At 35.1% G+C, this 22,387-nt stretch overlaps 1 protein-coding gene across 1 annotated transcript in view; it reads left to right on the plus strand.

Annotated features, from left to right (window-relative positions):
* mapk1 (mitogen-activated protein kinase 1) overlaps positions 1 to 22,387 on the plus strand; it is a 30,687-nt gene that overhangs the window by 2,588 nt on the left and 5,712 nt on the right. Inside the window, exons 2-6 of the mRNA XM_079870957.1 lie at positions 14,428 to 14,610; positions 17,141 to 17,330; positions 18,595 to 18,711; positions 19,669 to 19,783; positions 22,217 to 22,348. Coding sequence (XP_079727083.1) covers positions 14,428 to 14,610; positions 17,141 to 17,330; positions 18,595 to 18,711; positions 19,669 to 19,783; positions 22,217 to 22,348 — 737 coding nt within the window. The remainder of the gene's footprint in view (positions 1 to 14,427; positions 14,611 to 17,140; positions 17,331 to 18,594; positions 18,712 to 19,668; positions 19,784 to 22,216; positions 22,349 to 22,387) is intronic.

The following is a 22,387-nucleotide window of genomic DNA, read 5'->3' on the forward strand; positions in this document are numbered from 1 at the left end:
TTGAGGCGAACTCATTTTTGCCGTATACTACAGATGCGGTTTCACTGTCCTTAAATGCTGCACTGCCGATTGGGAGTTCTGGATGTTCTAATGGATTTTGTCCATGAGGAAGCGTTTCGTGTGACCACCATCCTGTCCTGTATTATGCAAAACAAGATATGCTGCCGCCAGTAATTTCAGCGAGCCAGTAATGCAAGTCATAAACAATAGGCTGTCTGATCGCAATCAGACACCAAATCACCAATTTCCTTGAATACTAGAATATGAACGTTTACAGTTGCAGGAGCATTGCAGCAGATATTCTAAACCGATGACGTCCATGATCTTGGATCTGCTTTGTATACCAGACTCATTTGTAAACACGAAACCGTTCCAGTAACTGCAACTGCGGGTCAGTTTCCTGCAATACCATCCACCGGCCCGTCATTCGTTGAGAGGCCCCCTGTGATGTAATAGCTGGAGAATGTGGAGTTTAGCTGTGTTACTGAGGGAGGTTGGGAACATGCTGGGTTTCAGTTTTAAACCAGAGAGTGAGTGAATGAGCGAAGTGAGGGCAGGAAATGGAAGGGAAGGGGCGGGTAAGTGGATTTAGGAATGGAGAAAGTGAGGCGAAAGGCTGCAGTCCATTTTGTTGTTCTGCTGCACTGAAGCGGTGATTCCCGCAAATCTGCTTGTGTGTGTGTGTGTGTGTGTGTGTGTACACGCGCTTGTGCCCATTGTTTAACAGCATCTAATTACTGGAGGTGACGTTCTCTGTAGATTCACATGACAAGTGTAATTAAGCTGTATTATCGAGACTTAAATACAGCTTTTAGTGTTTTGGGTATAAATGGACGAGATGTTAAATATATTCTTGATATTGAACACGTTGTGTTGCAGATTGAGGATTGGCATAATGTTTGTGCCTAAATAGCTGTAGCTTGCAAACGTGTCTATGAAAGGGTCCATAGATGCTTTGAGATGCGTCCATAATCAATTTCAAAGCATCACCAAATAATTTGATTATGCATGCGCTAGGCTAGACCATAGGCTACATTCATAAGTAATAGATACTTAAAAAAACAATTATCTGGTAACACTTTATAATAAGGTCTCATTTGTTAGCATTAGTTAATGCATTAGCTAACATGAACTAACAACAAGCAATATATTTTCACAGCATTTATTCATCTTTGTTCAATTATCCAACTATCAATTCCCAATGGACATATTCAAGCTCCACCCATTTGTGTTTCTCATTTGAGAAGCTGTTTCCATGCCACCTTTAATTTTAATGTTAACAGATAAAAAGTTTTTTTTTTGTGTGTGCATTTTAAGAACGTATTAGTGAATGTTGATATTAATAATAATAAAAGCTGTGGAAGTATTGTTCCTTGTTAGTTCATGTTACCGAATGCAACATTATTGTGTCCTTTCTGTTAAAAGTTTTCTGGTTTGATCACATATTCCAGAGATGGTTAATGCAGGATGTTTCTGCCTTTGGCTCAAGTTTATGACTTGATGTAAGTTTGTTTTGAGAAATATATTTGCATCTGTCACCTAGATGACCGTCTGAATTGTAAAAGAAAAATAGTGCCTCTTTCAGATGTACAAATTGTTTACTGATATCTCTTATGTTTTATGTTATTGTATGTCTGTTAAATGGCTGCATTTCAGTTCACCTGACCTTGATCAGATGCATTTATTTATTAGGGGCCATTCAATTGGTGCTTGTTGGCTGTTGGCTCTGAAGACTGCAGAGATTATGTTGTGTGTGTGCTAATCCTTTGACTTTGACTACAATATGTTTTTACTTGCCGGCTTAATTCTCAAAAGTGTTGCGACACTTATGTGGTGTGCTGTTATTGCAGAAGTGGCTCTGTGGGTAGTAGCTCTACACCATGAGGAGGAATGCTGTAGGATTGACTACCAGTTCCAGTTCCTCTGGGCATGACCCTTCCTCTGTACTTCATAGTTTTTCTCGGTGCTATGGTCATGACACTGAAGTAAAAGTGATTGTATTTGTTGATTACTTCACTTAGCATGCATACATTTGTGGAAAATACTGGAGCATAATGCTCTATAGTCTCAATTTTATTCTGCACGGTAAGTTCACAGCATTTTTTCCCCTTTATTTTCTCCAAAGACTTTCACTGATGTCATAAAAGCACCCTTCCGCTAGTTGGGTGGCTTCTGGTTTATTTTGTGAAATTACTTTTGTGGTAGCACTCCAAGAATGAATGCTTTAAGTTTTCACACTTTCAGTTTCCAGAAAAGAGCCCATGATGCTTTGAAACATGTAATAATAGCACACAGAACATTCATAAGTAATATGTTTAAGACATTTATCTGGTAACACTTTACAATAAGGTCTCATTAGTTAACATTAGTTCATGCATTAGCTAACGTGAAGTACAGCATTTATTCATCTTTGTTAATGTTAGTTAAAAAATACAGTTCTTTGTTTTTAATTAGTTGCAGTGCATTAACTTTTTTTAACCTTTTACATTTTCAAAATGTATTAGTAAATGTTGACAGTAACATAAACTAAGATTAATTAATAGTGTAGAAATATAGCCTAGTTCGTTGTTAATTCATGTTAGCTGATGTTGTTAAAAAATGAAACCTTATTGTGACTTTAGGTGATATCAGTCATCTCAGTTATATTGTGCTTTTAGTAATATAACCACAGTTAGTTCTTCTGCTTATTAGGTGATTATACTAATTTTCCAACATTGTTTGAGGGTAAGAGTTTCCTGTAGCTGCGACCATTAAACGCATCACTCTGGTCTGGTGTAAAGGCTTTTCTCTCTATGGCTGTTTGCTTTAGCAGGCTGACTCACTCATTCAGAGGCATGTTCTCTCTAGCTGTAATAAATCGCTATTCATTGCAAATAGCACCTCTTCATTCTTGTTCAAATTACGAATAATAATTACTATATTGACTGTTTGTCCACTTGAGCTTGAGTTCAGTAAATGAAGTCTGTTTGTGCAGGTCGAATTTCCTGTGATGAGAATCGAATATGTTTCTGTTTTTCTTTGTGCATAGATAACAATTGTATTAGATTTTAGCTGAGACGGGTCAAGAGTTTTTTTATGACTTTAAAATAAGTTCTGGAGCGCCTGTTTCTTGGTCTGCCAACATATATTATATTATATTATATTATATTATATTATATTATATTATATTATATTATATTATATTATATTATATTATATTATATATCATATATCATATATCACATATCATATATCACATATCATATCATATATCATTATTAACCTTAGGGCTGCACGATTAATTTGTGACCACCATTTCTGCTTCTCTCGATTATTCAAGCTTAAAAGTCTTTGATATCTGCAAAACATGAATCTCGACAATGTTTGCTATTGTAGTAAAATGCGCCTTAAGTTCTTTGCAGAATTAATACCTGTTGCGCCATAGCGCTTGTCTGAGACTAAATCTCACAGTTAAGATGGGTGTGTCTACTGCACACTGCCGACATGGGTAACTGACCTAACACAACATTTCTCTATGTAATTAGGAAATATAAAATATATGAACATATCTGGTATTATTATTATGAGATTATTAACCGACTCGTTAGGTAACGTTTACTCATTGAAATCAGATGGTGCAGTGGCTTCATTTGTTATGATGTCATGAGCAAATTCAGTTCTTTAGGAAATTTAAGTTTGTAAGTATCGTGAATGGAATCTCAACTATTACTGCGCTAGAATGTGTCAGCGTGGACGCGCGTCGTCTACACTGGGTGTTGCTTTGCACTAGGGGTGGGAGAAAAAATCGATCCATCGATGCATCGCGATTCTCTCTCCAACGATTCTGAGCTTAGTTTTTAACCAGATATGCGATGACGCTGAGTTTGCTTTAGAAACACCCGTAATCTGCTTTCTTCCAATTCCTCACACACATACATACACCAATCAAACTTTCCGTAAAATAATCTTTCATAAGTTTGGAAAGGTTGAAGCGAATTACTAGGACATTCACAGGCTTCATTGCACAGGATGCGCTGTGAGAGACGCGCGCTTTGTTTGATGTTACGTTACACTTGAAGCGTGCTGTCTCGCGTTTCGGTATTTTCCTTACAAATGCTCTACGAAGTCATCATTTATGTGGTTTGGAATGCAGTGGACTTGTATATTTAAAATATAAACCTCACTAACAGAAGGCTGCTTTCAATTTCAAATGCTGACGCGCGCTTTGTTTGTGTAGACTGCTCGCGCATGCGACTCCGTGTAAGTGGTTTAATATAGCCTACTTGTGCAAAATTAACGTAAACACAGCCAGTTATGTCTTAAGGGATTAAATGGACAGGACAAACCACTTTACTTCTTATATTTCAAAAGAGATCCGTGCGTGAATGCATCTTAAAGGTCCCGTTCTATGTGATCCCATGTTTCAAACTTTAGTTAGTGTGTAATGTTGTTGTTAGAGTATAAATAATATCTGTAAAATTATAAAGCTCAAAGTTCAATGCCAAGCGAGATATTTTATTTAACAGAAGTTGACTACAAAAAACGGCTGGATTGGACTACACCCCTTTACATCCTGCTTTAGTGATGTCACTAGAACCGTAACCTCCGCCCACAGGAACACAGGCGTATTGATGGCGAAATGTCAACAGACGTGGTTGATGTTTATCTATAATTGGATACCGCAAAAGTTTAATTCGAAGTTGTTAGTTTGCTCTGTCCATTTCACCACGGACTGTTTTTCTAACCTGGGATAATATCAAGCAGGCTTCTCTCAGCGTTTCATACTGACGAAGGGGACAATTTCAACTATATTCCAGCAAGCGGTAAGTAGTGATTTAATATGGAAGTAGCGATCAACTTCACATCGTTTCTCTTAGTAGGATGAAAATAATCTTACTTAAACTGTGATTAATATACAGAAAGCGATCAAAGAACAATCCCTTTCCAATCGCCCAAGCTCAATCACACAGCGCGAGTTTATATGGACACTTGCCAAAACTCGTTATGAAATCAATGACGCTGTTACACTGCACAACGAAGCTCTTACTGTATTTATATGCCTCATGTTTTCATTGGTGAAATCATTAGTGAGAGTGCAGGAACTGCGTTGCAATGATAAGATCTTTCACGCGATCAACAGACTGTTAACGTTATCTGCTTAATGCTCATCATCACTGCAACCTTTTATGTGATGGTAATAGATCTAAATACTTAAAAAACTTCTCACGATTCGTTAATCCAGATAGCTGTAATAGTAAAAACGTATAATAGCTGTAATAGTAAAAGTTTTCCAGATAGTTCCACATGTAATGCCAGATATTTCATATGCAAGCATGTCAGCCAATCACAGCAGAGGGCGTTTACACTGAAGTCTCACAGCAGACACGCCCCTTCAAACAGGGTGTTCAAACCAGGGAATGAAATCAGGCTAGGAAATATGCCTTTTATTTCTAAATTATAACAATTTTTGATCTAAAAAACATACTAACATTATAAGGGCACCTCTGGAAACATTATAAAATAATAAAAATAATCCATGGAATGGGACCTTTAATAGATCTCTCGCAGTCTTTGATAAAGTAGATAAAGAATCATTCTGGAATTGGATCGGATCGTGAGGTGACTAAAGATTCCCACCCCTAACATTTATACTGTGAATCGTTTTTTTGAATCGAGAATCGTTTTTGAATCGAAAATCGATTTTGAATCGAATCTTGAGGCTAAAAATCGGTATCGAATCGAATCGTGACATTTTCTGAATCGTGCACCCCTACTTTGCACCTTGTTGTTGTTTTAGTTGGTGCAACAGCTGTAAATATTTATCGGAAGGCTGGACATAGCTAAGCCCAGTGTAGAGCTCAGCTTACACCCAACTTTTTTACGTCCAGCTGGTGCGACCGGCCCCTGATCCGCAACTGATGCCGTAAGTCATTTAGACTATTGTTTGCCAATTGGTAGGGTAATCAATGAGTAATTTTGGACAGAAAAAAACACACTTGACACATGAACAACTGATTGCAAGTTTAATTTTTTAATGCATTTTGGGAAATATTAAAACCTAGCATGATTTGCACCAGGTTTGGATAGTCATATAGAGTGAGACAGAGCCTGTACCCTTTTTCATCAGCGCTGGTTCCAGAGCTATAAGAGTTATAAGCCATGAATCAAGCCAATCAGCTATAAGGTGAATCACAACACTACAAACTTTGATTTGAAGCAAAACAGTTTTTGAAAATCAGACAAAAAGACAAAGGTTCAAAACTGTGTACTGAACGGCTTTAGTGAGGGAAAGAACTACAGTCCCATGAAGCATTGCCATAATCGAAATAAAAACTATTATTATTTTTTACAGTCTATGATTAAAAATGGAGAAATATAAAACTTCTCATTTACAAATATTGATTGTGTATAAAAACAATGATAGACTATATTTTAAGTTTATTGCATATGTTGGTGAACACAACCCGATAAGTGCGTTTTAGCGAATCAGGGTGCAATATTCAGGTCAGGTGACAAGGCTGCTTGTCATTTTGAAAAGACGAGCTAGCTGAGAGGAGTTAAGTCAAAGCTGACAAAGTGATCGAGGATGGATAATTTCATTGAACGTGATGAACCCGTGATATATTCTTCGGGGTGTAAAAGGAAAATAAAAACTGAAACTTTTTCACGCAACCTTGCTAAAGCAGCACATTAAAAGATCCCTGTATTGTGTAATCACAACAACAAAGTTTGTCAGGCGTCTATGTCAGCTAAGGAGATTAACGTTACATAGATTAACCGAGTGTTTTATTATATATCGTAGCAATTACTTGGTTTTGTTTAACTCTGAAACATGAAATGTGGAGTTATCTGCTTTTGCCAAAAAAAACAAACTTTTAATATATAAAAAAACATACTTTAACTTTAATTTTGTAAGTAACCTGTATTTTTTTTTAGTTATTACTTCATCAAAACAACTCAGCTGCAGTTTGATTGATAGTTATCTGTTTTTGCAAATTAACTGTTCTGTTGTAAATGTCCCAAATGGGAGAGGGTGTGCAATTTTCAAAGAGTTAATTAAACGTATTTTTAATTACTAATTACTTAGTTAATTACTATATTTTGGTTGCATTTGTGAGGTAATAAAAATGTAACTGGTTGTGTAAACTAATATCTAAATATCGATCAATCAATCGATATAGCCCTGAATCGAATCGTAATCGTATCGCGGAATTTTTTGAGGTATCGGCAAATATCGCATCGCTGGCTGAGAGAAGAGATATCATATCGTATCGTTATGAACTGTCTGATTTACACCCCTAATATATATATATATATATATATATATATATATATATATATATATATAATATAAATATATACATGCACAAACATTTCAGTATTTAGAGAGCGTAGGGAGATCGATTCGATACGCCATTTGCAGTGCTTCATGGGAATGGGCAAAACATAAGAGCTTTTTCGGCTCTGATTGGTGTAATTTTCTGTACAGCGTCATGGATTATGTAGTTTTTCACCAGGAATTCCTGTGTTAAACCATTTTTTTTTTAAATAAGCTGCAATAATGCAAGCTGATTGCTTTAGCAGAAGCAAATACCATTAACAACCTTGTATCTCACAGAAAATCTGTCTTTAAAGGTTTATAAGTTATCATTTAAAATCAATGTCCAATGAATGTTTTTACTTACTGAACCCAACTGTTGCACTCTGTTGTATGTCCAATAATTACACTTTCTTTAATGCACCCTTGTGTGTGCACAAATGCACAGACAAATATATTAGTCAATGCATGCACAAGCTCACACATGCCTGCATTTACACACATACACACACGCTGTTTGAGTGCAGGCTGTGTGGCTACTGCCTGGGCCGTGCCTCCATGCCAAACTCTGCCACGGTGCCAGTCTCCATGGCAACCCTTCTGCCAAGGACGTCAATCCGCCGTCACATGAACCAGTCTGACTGGGAGGAGTGTCAGAAGGAGCAGGCAAATGAGAGAGCGAAAGAAAGCAGAGAGGGAGACAGAGCACTTAATGTTGTTCTTATTTGCATTGTTGGTTATTTTTGCAGACTTTGACAAGGCATGTCAAGAACATGCCCATATCAGGGTGGAAAATAACTAGTTTCACGTTAGTAAAAAGTTGTTGCAAATCAAGATGGTTAATTTATTTTTAGTCGTGTTTGCCAAATTTCTAAGGCAATCTTCTCTATTGGTATAACCAGTTTTATCTTTGCGTGTATATGCATTTCTAGGAGTTTCCCTTTCCGACGCAAAATGTATGGGAGGAAAGTATTTAAATGAATCATGCAAGGTGATTTACTAAGGTCTGCAGTTGTCAATTTTACTGGTATTTGCACCATTATTTACCACCCCCAAAAAAGCATGTCTTAAACCAGACGCTAATTTGCGCTGCTCTTGGTAGATTGTATATGGAAATGATCCGGCTGCATCGGTGTTCTTTATTTTGCACGTCGTCAGTGGATCACACTCAGAACTTTCCACTCCCATCTGTGTTTTTATGGTTTTGGGCTCTCACTGTAATTTGCCCTCAGTGTTTAGTAAATCTGGCCCTTAATATAGAACCTTAAGTGTTCTGTCTGGCGCTTCATACCTTTTCCCATATGGGATTATTTTATGGATTTAGTTTTAATTAATTAAATTTCTTCATTTTTAATTCATTTAGTTTGTTTTCATTTTATGAATTGAAAATTCAAAAAATGAAATAGCACGTTAAACATGAAAGTATTATGCAATCGCTATAGGCATGTCTCCTTATATAAAAAACTTTTTGGAACTTCTTTGAAATTGAATCAAGAACCCTAGGATTCTATTTAGAACCCCAGTGAACCTGTAGCATCGTGGTGATGACTTTTGCCCTGGCAAACTCCCCTCACATTTCCTTCTTCAAATGTAAAAAGCTATTTTTTTTGGCTAGTAAGGCCTGTTTGATCTGCTTGTTCAGTCTCCAAAGAATGGTGAAACCGTTCAACCTAGTTAATGTCTTTAAGATTTTTTGGTTTATAGAATGTGAAAAGCTTCTTATTGGCACAGCTGTAAATGTGCAGGCGTTCTGGGTTAGGAACAGAAAAGAAAGGATTATCCAGCCTTGTGGTGTCCCGGCCCCATTTCGACGAGCTTTAGAAGCGCCTTCACCCTCAGAAGGTTTACTGAAATAGAAGCATCTCTGTTTTCTTTAAGTATTTGAAGAAGCATACTAAAAGGATCTTATGAATCCACAAATAGACATGTAAAACACGTATATAATGCCATATTGCATAACACATCTAAATGGGTGAATCTTATGAAACAGAGCATCTGTCTGGGTTATGTTTCACCCCAAAACCAAATGAAAGTCATTTTTAGGGTTTGGATACTATATGACAGTTAAATGCATACACTCCCAGTTCTCATTAAAGTAATGCAAATTATCCCATTCTCATTACTGTAAGAAATAACTACTTTAAATTAACTTCTTGTCATGTTATGGTAATTACATTTTGGGGCAAAAAGTGTGATTAATTATTAATGTTGTTAATAATGTTGATTATTGTTATTTATTAATTTATCCATTATATTTTATTTAATTTTTAAATGAAATAAAGCACATTCAACACAGTTCTCATTACCGTAATTTATCTTATCTCATTCTCATTACTCTAATGTGGAAAAAACCCCACATTAAATTATGAAGTATTTATGCAATGTAATATTTGTTGTACTGCCTTTAACATCTGCTGATTTTATTAGAATAAAATATGGTTTGAAAAAACAACAACTTCTGAACCCGTTGTGGTAATGAGAATTTGGGGTGAAAAAATGTGCAATGCTCAATGCAAAACATTTAAATGGCCTATATATTTATTTAATTATTATTTATTTAATTGCCTAAAGTAGTAGCAACTTAACTTGCCCGCTCGCTCTGTTAACCTAGATGTTGAGTGTTGAAGCTAAAGTATTAGCCGGCGCGATCACTTGCATTTTTTCCTGATAACAGCGGAATTACTTAAAATACTCCATCATTTTTGGTCATACAGATGAGAGTAATAAATCATTCAAAACTGTAGAGGGTCTACTTTTATTTGTGTAAACCCGCAATAACAACAAAATGTTGTACTTTTGTAAAGTGAATAGGAAAAGAATATGCTCTTTCTGCCATCTCGGATCTCCGTGAACTGGAGCGCGTCACAAAAATGAATGGAAACTAGGCTACTTGTGTCACAAACATGAGAAATAGAGGCCTATCTGAAGAAAACTTGAAATGTCTACTTTTGAACGAACCAATTCAAATACTCTCTGTTTATGTAATGTAATCCGTATGAAATAATTTCTCTCTAAAGGCTCGTCCACTATAATGCGGAGAAGGCGAGTCAGCATCGTCAACTTCATCTTTGCAGCCGACACTGACTCAGAAAACACTAGTTTATTAAATCAATTAAATGTTTCCTTGCTATTTTTTTCTGACACATTTATAATCATCCGCTACTTTTGCCGGTGCTTTGTGACAAGCCATGCATTCAAGCAGCTGCAGCTTGTTTAAGGTAATGGCGGTCATTTTAGAACAGCAGCGAAAATGTAAAAGTAGGCTATATAAACTTTAATATATCCTTTTATTGAAATGGGTGCTTTGCTGTCCTTTTACTTACACTTTTGCGCAGAGACAATTTTATGTCCTATAAATGTGTCGTATTTTTGCTAATCCGCGCAGATTTCAGTTGATGATTCTGTTTAAAGTTATTAATAACAAATCACGAATGAAAGAGAAAATAGCAGAATGTGCTTTATATCGAAAATAAATATTAAAAGCGCGATAAGTCGCGAAAGAGAACTGAATTATACTGACAGGATGCTGTGCGCGCACTCCGAGCGCAACACGGACAAGCAGTCTTTGTTTCCGGTTGTGCGTCTAAACGGCCAAATAAACACAGACATATTTCAAAATGCCAAGTCGAGTATTCCCGTAAACACAGTAGTTGTAAGTACTATGTACATTCTGTGCCAATTGGAGCAAAAAGCACAAGTTCTATTTAGTTATTTTTATTTAGGCTATTATTGTATATGTTAATGTTCTCTTATGTTCAACAACATAAAGCTTTAAAATTATTCACTTTAAGGGGTCTAAAATAAAGAAAAGAGACAATTTTTTTTACTCCTGCACTTTATTATACTGAATGTCCTTTGTTTTTTTGTTGTTGTTTTTTTTTTGTACTTGAGTGCAATAAATTTTGGTTGAAAAAATGAGAATTGTGTAAGAGAATCGTGATCTCAATTCCCATGGAGAAAAATCGTGATTCACATTTTAGCAAGAATCGTGCAGCCCTAATTACGCCTATATTAAAGGTTTAGTATTCCTCCCCAGTATATATTTAAGTAATTAAATTAATATAAACGTGCGATTAGTCGACTAATGGCTTAAATGAATTACTACTAGTCGACTAGAAAAATCTTTTGTTGGGGATAGCCCTGGTATTTATGCAGTGTAATGTTTGTTGTACTGCCTTTAACGTCATCTGATTTCTGATTTCATTTTTTTTTAAATATGATAAAAAAAACTTTTGGGCCCATTATGTTAATGAGAATTGTGTGCTTGTTTAACAATCACGATGAAGTCACGACGTAAATAATTGGAATGGTCAAATAATTTGTCACTGTTGTTATGATTTTTTAAAAATCTGAACTTGAAATGAGCTTTACCCAAATCACAGAGTGTTCATAAATTAAAACAGTTATACTAAAGCCTTTTTGAGTGGCTTTGCTTTTCCTTCTTGTCCAGTTGTTTCAAACAGACCTTCAGCTGCACCTCAACCGAGGGTTTGTGCTGATTTTCAGTCTTCAAGATGTTCACATGCTGCAGTCATTCCCCTCCACAGTTTCCACGCAGACCCTGCTTTATTTATAGACATCTTTATTATTTGGTGGCATGACAGCACGCCATTGGATCGTCTTTTTCCCCCTCCTCTTTCGCACCAAGGGTATCTGGCATTGTCAGAGCATTGTGTAAATTCACTATGAACGTTCAGCCTGTCTCCGCCCCCCTCCTTCACATTACCATGGCAACAGCCTGTTGCATAACTCCTAACCACAAAGTCTCGCCTGTCCGTCTCCGTGGAAACCATGCCTCTCTCCCTTTTTCTTGCTGTCTTGCTATGTCTCTCCATCTCTGCTTCTCTCTCTCTCTTTGATAGTCTTTCTTAACCTCTGTGTAATTTCTCCACTTTCTGCCCTTTAGAGTGTGGTGTGTACAGTGCCAGCCAGATGCTCGATCCGTGAACTTTACACTTGTCAAGATCGAAATCTGCGTCAACAACAAAAAAACTCCAGACATATTGAGCCATTGTGTGAAAAATGCAAGTTTAAATGCAGCCGTTCCGTCATAAATTTTGACCTGCTTGACCATGTTTCTGCTGTGCAAGAGAAAATGGTGCAGATGTTGCAGTATCGCTGCACCTGACACAGATTTAGCATTAACAATGTGTCAGCAGTGCGGAGAGTTCAGAGAAACCATTTGATTCAGGTCATGGTTACGATGAAGTTGAGATTACATCTTCAATTTCTTTGCATTCATGAAGCCTATGTGAGAAGAAGAGTGACGCACCATCACGCACGCAAAGCCATGTTTAGATAAAGGTTAGGGATGATTGACTGGAAAATGAATTATTTATTTATTTGAACTATTAGTAACTTTAAATAACTGTAATAAATGGTTCTTTTATATGGTCTAATTAAAAAATTTTGATTAAAGTTTTTTTTATAATTAAAATCTATCATTAATATTATCATCATTATTCTTTTTGAAAACTTTAGTTAGGTAACTTAAGTCACATTAAAACTGTCTTTGGAAATGTTTTTTAAACATTTGGGTTTTTTTTGTGCAACTTCTCAAATGCTTAAAATATTAATATCCATCATTTAAAAATATTATTATTCCTTTTGAAAACTTACTTAGTTACTTAGTTAACTTAAAGGTCACATTAAAACTGTCTTGGAAATGTTTTTAAACATTTGTTTTTTGCAACTTTTCAAATGCTAAAAATATTAATATCCATTAAAAATATTATTATTATTATTCCTTTTGAAAACTTTTGAAAAAGTTACGTTTTTCTTTTATGTGAAGGTCACATTGTGTTTTTGCAACTTCTTAAATGCTCAAAATATGAAAATGCTTAATTAGAATTATTTTACATTTTTAAAGCATGATAAATCTAAACAAAGTATCTGTATCTGAATGTTTGGTTGACTTATCTATTAAGTAAACTTTTTTTTTATTTTTTTTTTTTATACATATATGAAGGTCATAACTGTCTTGTAAGGTTTTTTTTAAACCATGCTTTTGTTTTTGCCACTTCTGAAATGTTTAAAATATGAATCATCATAAAAATATTTGTACTTTAAAAAAAAAATCTATGATAAATCTAAACAAAGAGTGAAAAAAATCATAAGCCATTTTTTAAATATGTATTGCGTGAACATATTTATATATATATATATATATATATATATATATATATATATATATAAATTAAAATAATAATATTAAAATAATTCATATTTTAATTAATAATAAATATATATATATATAATTTTTTTTTTTTTTACATTATTATTTTTTATTATTATTATTACATTTTTACGCGTTTTGATCATTCTTCAGTCCTTTAAACATAATTTCCACTACGACCCTTTGTCCACATTTACATTGTGTAACTGTTTTAAAGAAACTTTTCTAAAGTTCTAAAAGTCCGCAGAAGTGCCCAAAATTGAAAACTCCATCTACGTTCACGTTGTCTTTTCCACTGTATTACACCTCTTATATTGTGTACACTTGGTGTCACTTGGTAAAAATGTCATATTTTTTGTGCAGTAGTCTTTTATTCTTTGATGAATGAGCTATTATGTTTTGTAACTAAAGCCGGATTCACACTGTACTATTTGGGCCACGATTTGGCTGTCTGAGACAAATGTCGAGAATCCTAAAATATTCCCCGGATCCTAGGCCAAAATCTGCTGAAATTCTGGCAGCGTCAGAAGTTTTGACCCACAGTCCTGCAAAACCGTCAAATCATAAACCAGAACCTGATGATGCAATTAACGAGACAACAACAGACTTGCTCCACTTTGCTTTCTGTCTTCGTCCATTTTTCTTTTCAAGATAAGCCATGATCAAAATTAGTGCTAGAGATTACTTTTGTTTGCAAGCCACCATTTCTATGCCGAATGTAAATGCAGCTCACATCCGTGTCACGGATTGATGTAAAACTCATTTTTTAACGCGTACGGTCTGACATTAATGACATCTGTGATCCTACAGTGTGACATGGCTTACAGCGGGGATCATGCTCGTACAGTCTGACGGGCAACAGTCGTTAGGGACTGTTATAAATCGTACAGTGTGAACCCAGTTTAAGAGAAAAGATGCTTGATCTGAAGATGTCTCCTCTTTTGCTTCTTTTCAGCTCAGCGTATGATCGTGATAATAAAGTGCGTGTGGCGATAAAGAAGATCAGTCCGTTCGAGCACCAGACGTACTGTCAGCGCACACTCCGTGAGATTAAAATCCTGCTCCGCTTCAAGCACGAGAACATCATCAGCATCAATGACATCATCCGCACACCCACCATCGACCAGATGAAAGACGTGTATCCTTTTTATTTTAACCTGGAAATAAACAACGCTTTAGGATTTTGAAATAACTTTGCAATGCAGCATGAGCAACAAAAGAGCAGCAAAGGAGCATTGTCACTAATTTACTTATTTGATTATTAACTTAGAAATAGTGCTAAGGTTACATAATGAAATAATAATGAACTGCACTTCTACAGCATTTATTAATCTTTGTTAATGTTACTTTCAAAATGTAATAATACATTATTAAAATCAAATGTTGTATTTGTTAACAGTAGTTAATGTAGTTACATGAACAAACAATGAACAGCTGTATTTTTATTTGCAAAGATTAACAAACAGTAACTAATGTATTGCTCATGGTTTGTTCATGTAAGTTAATACATTAACTAATGATAAAGGGATACTTCACCGATTAGCATTAAGCTTTGTATCAGTAGAAACCTGGTAGTATTTTCGATTGACCGTGCTTCCTCCCCTCGTGTCCCCCTGAGATGAGAGATTTCTGTATTGTGTGTCTGGAAAAAAACCTTGGATGACGCAAAAATCTTCATTTTGGGTCATTGGAGGCTTTTTTGTCCAGAGGCGAGAGACTACAGTCAGTAGGAGGAGCTCGTTCCGCATGTTTTCAACCCACCCATAGGGGGATCTCACGATAAAACGGCGTCTTTTCAGTTTCGAGTCCACTAGTAGCCTAGTTGTATCATTTCTTCCGATACTGCCCTCTGTAACCGGTAGGCGGGGCGTGGGAGTGGCCTCGTAGGGCAGCGAAGCAAGTGCATTCTGGGAGTTGTTGTCTTTCATCCACATGAGCCAAAAATACATTTTCTGGCTTTTCTCAGTCTAGAAGGCACCAACTTCTAAATTAATTTCACATTTCTACTACATAAATGACCCAATTTAAATACACATTCATCTTTCCAGCGGTGAAATATCCCTTTAACAAATGAGACCGTATTGTAAAGTGTTACCAATATTTCTAAGTAAATAATCAAATAAGTAAATGTGACAATGATCATGTGGCTTCTTTGTACAGTCAGCTGCTCTTGTTTTTGTTCATTAGGTTTTATGTTTATAAGTTCAAATGTTGCCATCATTAAAGCAAAAAGAGACATATTAAGATGCATTTAAATTCAAATTCATTCAATTTTTCAGTTCAGCTTTTTAAATATACATGTTCAGGCTGAAAATACGGCCTCTGCCACAAACAACGATCTTTTCCAACTGTGTAGGCTGAGACAATGCAAAAATCTCTAGTAAAGAGTTAATTTTAGGACCGAAATCAATAGTCGGTAGGCGTGTGGATAGTGAGAGTAGTTTTATATGATCTAATCGCTGTGTTGTTCTTGTGTGATTCGCATCATGCCAGAGCTGCTGCTGAAGGGAGTAGAAACAAGATTTACAATTTTCTCTCTTGTGCTTCTGTGTTTCCTGTTGAAATTAATACAGAACATATCAAAAGGCTTGTGCTTTTTTGTTGTTGTGGTGGTTGTTGTTTTAAATATCCAGGAGCTTTTAGTTTGTCAAAGCCTGAAATAAACAAAGGTTTACTACTTATCATTGTTAGTAGGCATGGGAACTGAGAGCTGTTTAACTAAATCTGATTCTGTTCTATAAGACTGTTCCAGTTCTGTAGTGATTCCATTTACATGTTTGCACATTTGAGGAATAAATCGCATATAAAAAAAGGTCAAATTTTAGGATTAACTGGCATAAACACTAGCGTTCAAAAGATTTATATAAAAAAAAGTCTCTTATGTTCACCAAGGATGCATTTATTTGATCGAAAATAATATAGTAATATAGTAAAATATGATTACAATTTGAGTGTTTTATATTTTATGAATATTAATATACTGTATTTTTAAATAAAATGTATTCATGTGATCAAAGCTGAATTTTCAGCATCATTACTCCAGTCTTCATTGTCACATGATCCTCCAGAAATCATTATAATATGCTGATTTGCTGCTCAAGAAACATTTCTTTTTATTATCAATGTTGAAATCAGTTGTGCTGCTTAATTTTTTTTTACTTTTTATTTTTTATTTTTACTTTTTTTCAGGATTCTTTGATGAAGAACAAAATAACAGCATTTATTTGAAATAGAAATCTTTTGTAACATTAAATGCCTTTACTGTCACTTTTGATCAATTTAATGCATGCTTAAATCTATTCATTTGTTAAAAAAAAATAAAATTGGCTGACTCCAAACTTTTGAACAGTAGTGTAGATATCTGAAAGCTTATAGACATTGAATAAAACCCCAAAAACCCTTTTAGATAGATGGGTCATTTCAGACTTATTCTGTAGAATTTGCGTATGGTGAAAGTAAGAACATGAATTATTTTGAAATCTGATTTAAAGTACAAAAAGGTTGAGAAGATTCTCACATTAAATGTAATGTGTTTCTTCAACTGGCTGCACATACTGAGATCTCCACTCTTAAGTGTGTGAATGTACCATAAGCTTTTATCAGTTCTTATATGCAACCTTTTCTGAACCCCAAGCTTTGTGTTGGACCTTGACATTGACAAACCATAGCTACATTGTACAGGATCTGATGGAGACAGACTTATACAAGCTGTTGAAGACGCAGCACTTGAGCAATGACCACATCTGTTACTTCCTGTACCAGATCTTGCGTGGCCTGAAGTACATCCACTCGGCAAACGTTCTCCACCGAGACCTGAAGCCATCTAACCTTTTGCTCAACACTACTTGTGACCTCAAGGTGAAGCGCACTGCGTTTTTAAGCCATCATGCCATTTTAAACACATTTAAAGGTTGTGTGCCATTTCTGCGTCACCAAATGGAATTGAACAAATGTTTTCAGAACGCTACACCTGTCATTTGAACAAAAAAGCACATAATTTCCATTTTACTCATATTATTTTCTATAAATATTAAATATGAAGCTATTCCATTTCACAAAACAGCTTGTCCATACAACATTTATGTAAATGTAAATGAAATTACATTATTTATAAGTTAGTCATTTTAGACTTTTCAGCGGTTTCAAAAGAAAGTAATTTAACAAATGAAAAATAACACCCTTAAACAGGGTTTGACATTAACTTGTTTTCTCACCAGCCACTGTGACTAGTGGATTACAAAGTTACTAGCCACTCAGAATTTTCACTGGCCACAATTCTGACATTATACCATGGGGAAAAATTGCTATATAGATATTTTTAACATTATCTCATAATTTGGCAGCAGGTATTTTAGGCGGCTTTCACTTTAAGACCCTGTTATACTGTCACACATGCGTTTTCTTTCTCAACTGTTTCATTCACTTAAACATAACTGACTGTTTACGTGAATACTCACCAAAACAAGCTTTTTGACATTGTTTTGTGTGTATTTGACAGTTTAATCACAATAAGCAGTGAAAACGAACTCAATTTAGTACTGAGACGCGGCTTTATACCTCATTTTGGGTGTGTGGGAATTAGTAAAATGATGTGCAATCTCACGCCAAAATTCAAGCCCTGTTACACCAACAATATTCATCCAGAGCACATTAAATGAGTGAGTGAAGGGAGGCGGGTTTATGTGTCAACTTGCTGTCAGAGAGAATCATGAGAGAGCAAGAAAGCACAGCTGGTATTGTGCATCAATTCTGCGGAAAATGAGTATTAAGCGTTTCAGATATTTCAGTATCGAAAAATCTATATTTTTAAAACACTACATTGATTGCACTTACTTTATTTCAGATGCCTTTTAAAAGACGACAATTGAAAAATGTATATATTCTATATAAAAATCAACCAGCTAAAGTGGCTAGTAGGAGTGACTGAGTTACACGCCACTGCTGAAATCCACCCGCATTTGTTGGGTGTTAATGTCAAGCCCTGCCTTTAAACCTTTAACTCCATTGTCACCACGTCATACCGTTATTGCATTAAATTCACAGCAGGCTCAGCTAGGATATCGATGGATATTCACATACCGGTATGTCTGTAACCTCTTTGTTATTGCTTATTTGATCTTAGATCTGTGATTTTGGGCTCGCCCGGGTGGCCGATCCAGACCATGACCACACCGGCTTCCTGACGGAGTACGTAGCTACACGTTGGTACCGCGCACCAGAGATTATGCTCAATTCTAAGGTGAGGTGTTGTCTCAAGCGTTTGTTTGGTTGCTCTGTGCGACCGTCAGTCAGCAGTTTGGTGTTCGTCCATTACATTTGTAAGAAATGAATTCAGGTTTCTGGCAATGTCTGTGCATTAATGACATGTTTGTATTCTCTCTCCTGAAGTATTACTCAATGTTCAAATCCTTAGTTAGAAGACATATATATACTATTATAAATTTTAAGTTGGCGTTTATCTTTATATTTTTAGTTTTCATTTTAATTTAGGTTTAATTTTTTGTGATTTTGTTATGTGCATTTTAATTAGTTTTTATATTACTATTTAGGTTTAACTTATTTGTAAGTTTTAATTGTTTTAATGTTTTTCAGTTAGTAATTTTAGTGTTTGAACTTAAACTTATTACAGTTACTTGCCAACACTTTACAATAAGGTTTCATTTGTTAACAGTAGTTAACTACATTAGTTAACATGAACTAACAATGAACACCCATACTTCTACAGCACATCTTGGCTCAATCTTAGCATTACTGATACACTTTAAAGATAAAAAGTTGTATCTGTTAATATTAGTTAATGCACTAAGAACTAACATGAACATTTTTATTAACTAACATAAACAAAGGGTAATAAATGCTGGGAAAATAGTTTGTTCATTGTTAGTTCATGTTAGTTAATGCATTAACTAATGTTAACATATGAGACCGTATTGTAATGTGTTACCATTTCACTTAACAAGATGTTGTACATAGATTTGTTTTTTGTTTAGTTAATGATATAAACCCTGCATTTAAACAGATGTTTTTTTTTTTCTTATAAGAATAGTTCACACAAAAATGAAATTAATGATTTTAAATATGATACAATATTCATGTACCATGATAATTCCTAGATCGCCATATCATATTACTATGATATGTACCCCCGAAAAATGCATTATAAAAACACTTTTGTCTCTCTCTCTCTCTCTCTCAGGGTTACACTAAGTCCATTGATATATGGTCGGTTGGTTGTATTCTGGCTGAGATGCTTTCGAATAGACCCATCTTTCCTGGGAAACACTATCTGGACCAGCTTAACCACATCTTAGGTAAACATCCCGGTGGACTTTATATATTTCCCTGCATGCAGCCTTTGACGTCACAGCTCAGAATAGCCACTAGTAAAGGGTTTGGGTGCATGATGTCATTTTCCTGTAAGTATAGTGTCTTTAGTCACATGACATTAATAGCTGATTGGAACTCAAAAAGCTGTAGATTTCAAGTCACGTATTTCCTGGATAGGTTTCCTGGGTATTATAGCATTTATAAACCTGTTGCCAACAAAGGAGATGCTTTAAGGGATCCCTGTGGAAGAAATTGAGACTAAATATTAGTTTTATAAAATTATTATTATAATAATATTTTTCTTACTTTTTTATTCAATAAAACAAATAATAATATGATATTTTTCTTATTTTCTTATTTAATACATTTATAATAATGATTTTTTTTTAAGTCATATTGGTACATTTTTAGCCAAATTTTGCAGTCATATAGACAAGCACAGCAAACCTGGAGCTAATTAAAAAATATTGCATTTTAAATCATAATCGCAATTTTTATTTAAAAAATTGCAATTCGATTTTTCCCCAAATCATGGAGATCTAATTACGAACTTTTCATGTGGATTGTTGATGTTTAGGTGAGTACTTAAAAATCACATGGGACATATTCAGTACTAAACTCTACATTGTGTAAATTGAAATCAAACTCTTCTTCTAAATATACTGTTAGATTTTTTATGTATATATTTTCCCACAGTTTTCATAAAGCTGTCCATCTGTAATGGAAAACATGCTCAACTCACTCTGAATAATTGATACACATTGAGCGCTCTTCAAAAGCTCAGCATAGGCCATTCATCTCTGGGTTGAAACATGATGCATTGTGGTCAGTTTTGCATCGTAAGACTGAGATAAGCATTTGATGGTTATCGCCAAGAAGGCTTAATCATCATTTCCCTTGCAAGTTGAAGCACCTCAGATGTCAGTCGCTTCCCTTCTCTTTATTTTTCCTTTCTCTGTCCGTTGCATGAGTTCAAAACTCAGTGTTTCCTGTCAGAGATGCTGTTGATTTTGACCCTGCAACGAGCTGATAACGTTGTCAATGCTGCTACGTGTGTTTGAGGGTGTGTGTTTTCCCATAGTGATGGCTCCTGAAGAGACAATCTGTGTAGTAACACTTTCTTCCATTAACATGTGTGTCTTTGAACCCGTCTGGCCTGTGTGAGCAGATGTTTCCCTGTTGATAACGCTACTTATTTCCTCATTTAGATTGCGTGTGCACATTAGCTTGGCACGCTGGGTTATTGTTGTACCGTCTTTCATTCTCTTAACACTTCTTTTCTTGCATATATTCAAATTGGAGTCCACAGCAACCAAAAATAAGTGTCATATTGTAGTTGGGTTATTAAATGTGCTATATTCTACAATTGTAGCATTTGTTGTTTAATACTTTCAAATTAAATACTATAGGCTGTTTCTCTTACTGTACATCAAAGATTTCCACATGCAAATTACCTCCTTTATGATTGGCTAACCTCCATGTTGTATAGTCACATTGTCATCAATCACTGCTACTGAATAGTTATGTAAACATGAGCAGTTATATGTTAATGAGCTCATGGATCTGATGTCAATACCATTTCAGAATGAACCATTTTTTTAGCTTAGTTTTCATAAATGGTCTGAGTGACTGGACTCGGGAAGCGGTTTTGTGAATGTTATGTTGTTTAAATAGTACACTAAAAAAAGTTTTTAAAGGTAAAGGAATTAATACTTTTATAGCATTACATTTATCTAATTGACAGTTATATATATTTAATAAAAAAAAAACGCTGTTCTTTTGAACTTTCTCTTTATCAAAGAATCCTGAAAAAAGTATATTACGTTTTCCACAAAAATATTAGGCAGCACAACTGTTTTCAACATTGATAATAATCGGAAATGTTTCTTGAGCAGCAAATCAGCTTATCAGAATGATTTCTGTGACACTGAAGACTGGAGGAATGATGCTGAAAAGTCAGCTTTGATCACAGGAATAAATTACATTCTTTTAAATTGTAATAATATTTCACAATATTACTATTTTTACTGTATTTTAGATCAAACAAATGCAGCCTTGGTGAGCAGAAGACACTTCTTTCAAAAACACACATTCTTACCAACGTTAGAGAATATCAAATTCATATTTCAAAAGACAAAGGATAATCTTTTAGTGATGAGTGATGTTGTAAAGTATAAAACTTGTGAAAGTTGCAGTTGTTTTAGCTGGCCAGGGTGGCAAGGAATGATGCAACAAAACTAAGCACATCTGAAAGAAAGGAGTGCTTCCCCTTTTCTCTTTAGCTTTTATTCCCTTGAGCTCCTTGTTTATATTTTCATCATTTCTATACTCACTTTTCCTTTATCCTCTTTTTTTCTTATGCCCTTTCCTCCCTCTTTAGTCTAATCGGTTTTATTTGTCTTTTCTTTGTCCTGTAGGTATTTTGGGCTCCCCGACTCAGGAGGACCTGAACTGCATCATCAACATTAAGGCGAGGAATTACCTGCTGTCACTTCCTCTCCGCTGCAAAGTGCCCTGGAACCGCCTGTTTCCTAACGCAGATCCTAAAGGTCAGAGGTCACCTCCACACACCTTGATTAAAGGAAACT

Source organism: Squalius cephalus, assembly GCF_949319135.1.
Source record: "Squalius cephalus genome assembly, chromosome: 5".
Taxonomy (NCBI): domain Eukaryota; kingdom Metazoa; phylum Chordata; class Actinopteri; order Cypriniformes; family Leuciscidae; genus Squalius; species Squalius cephalus.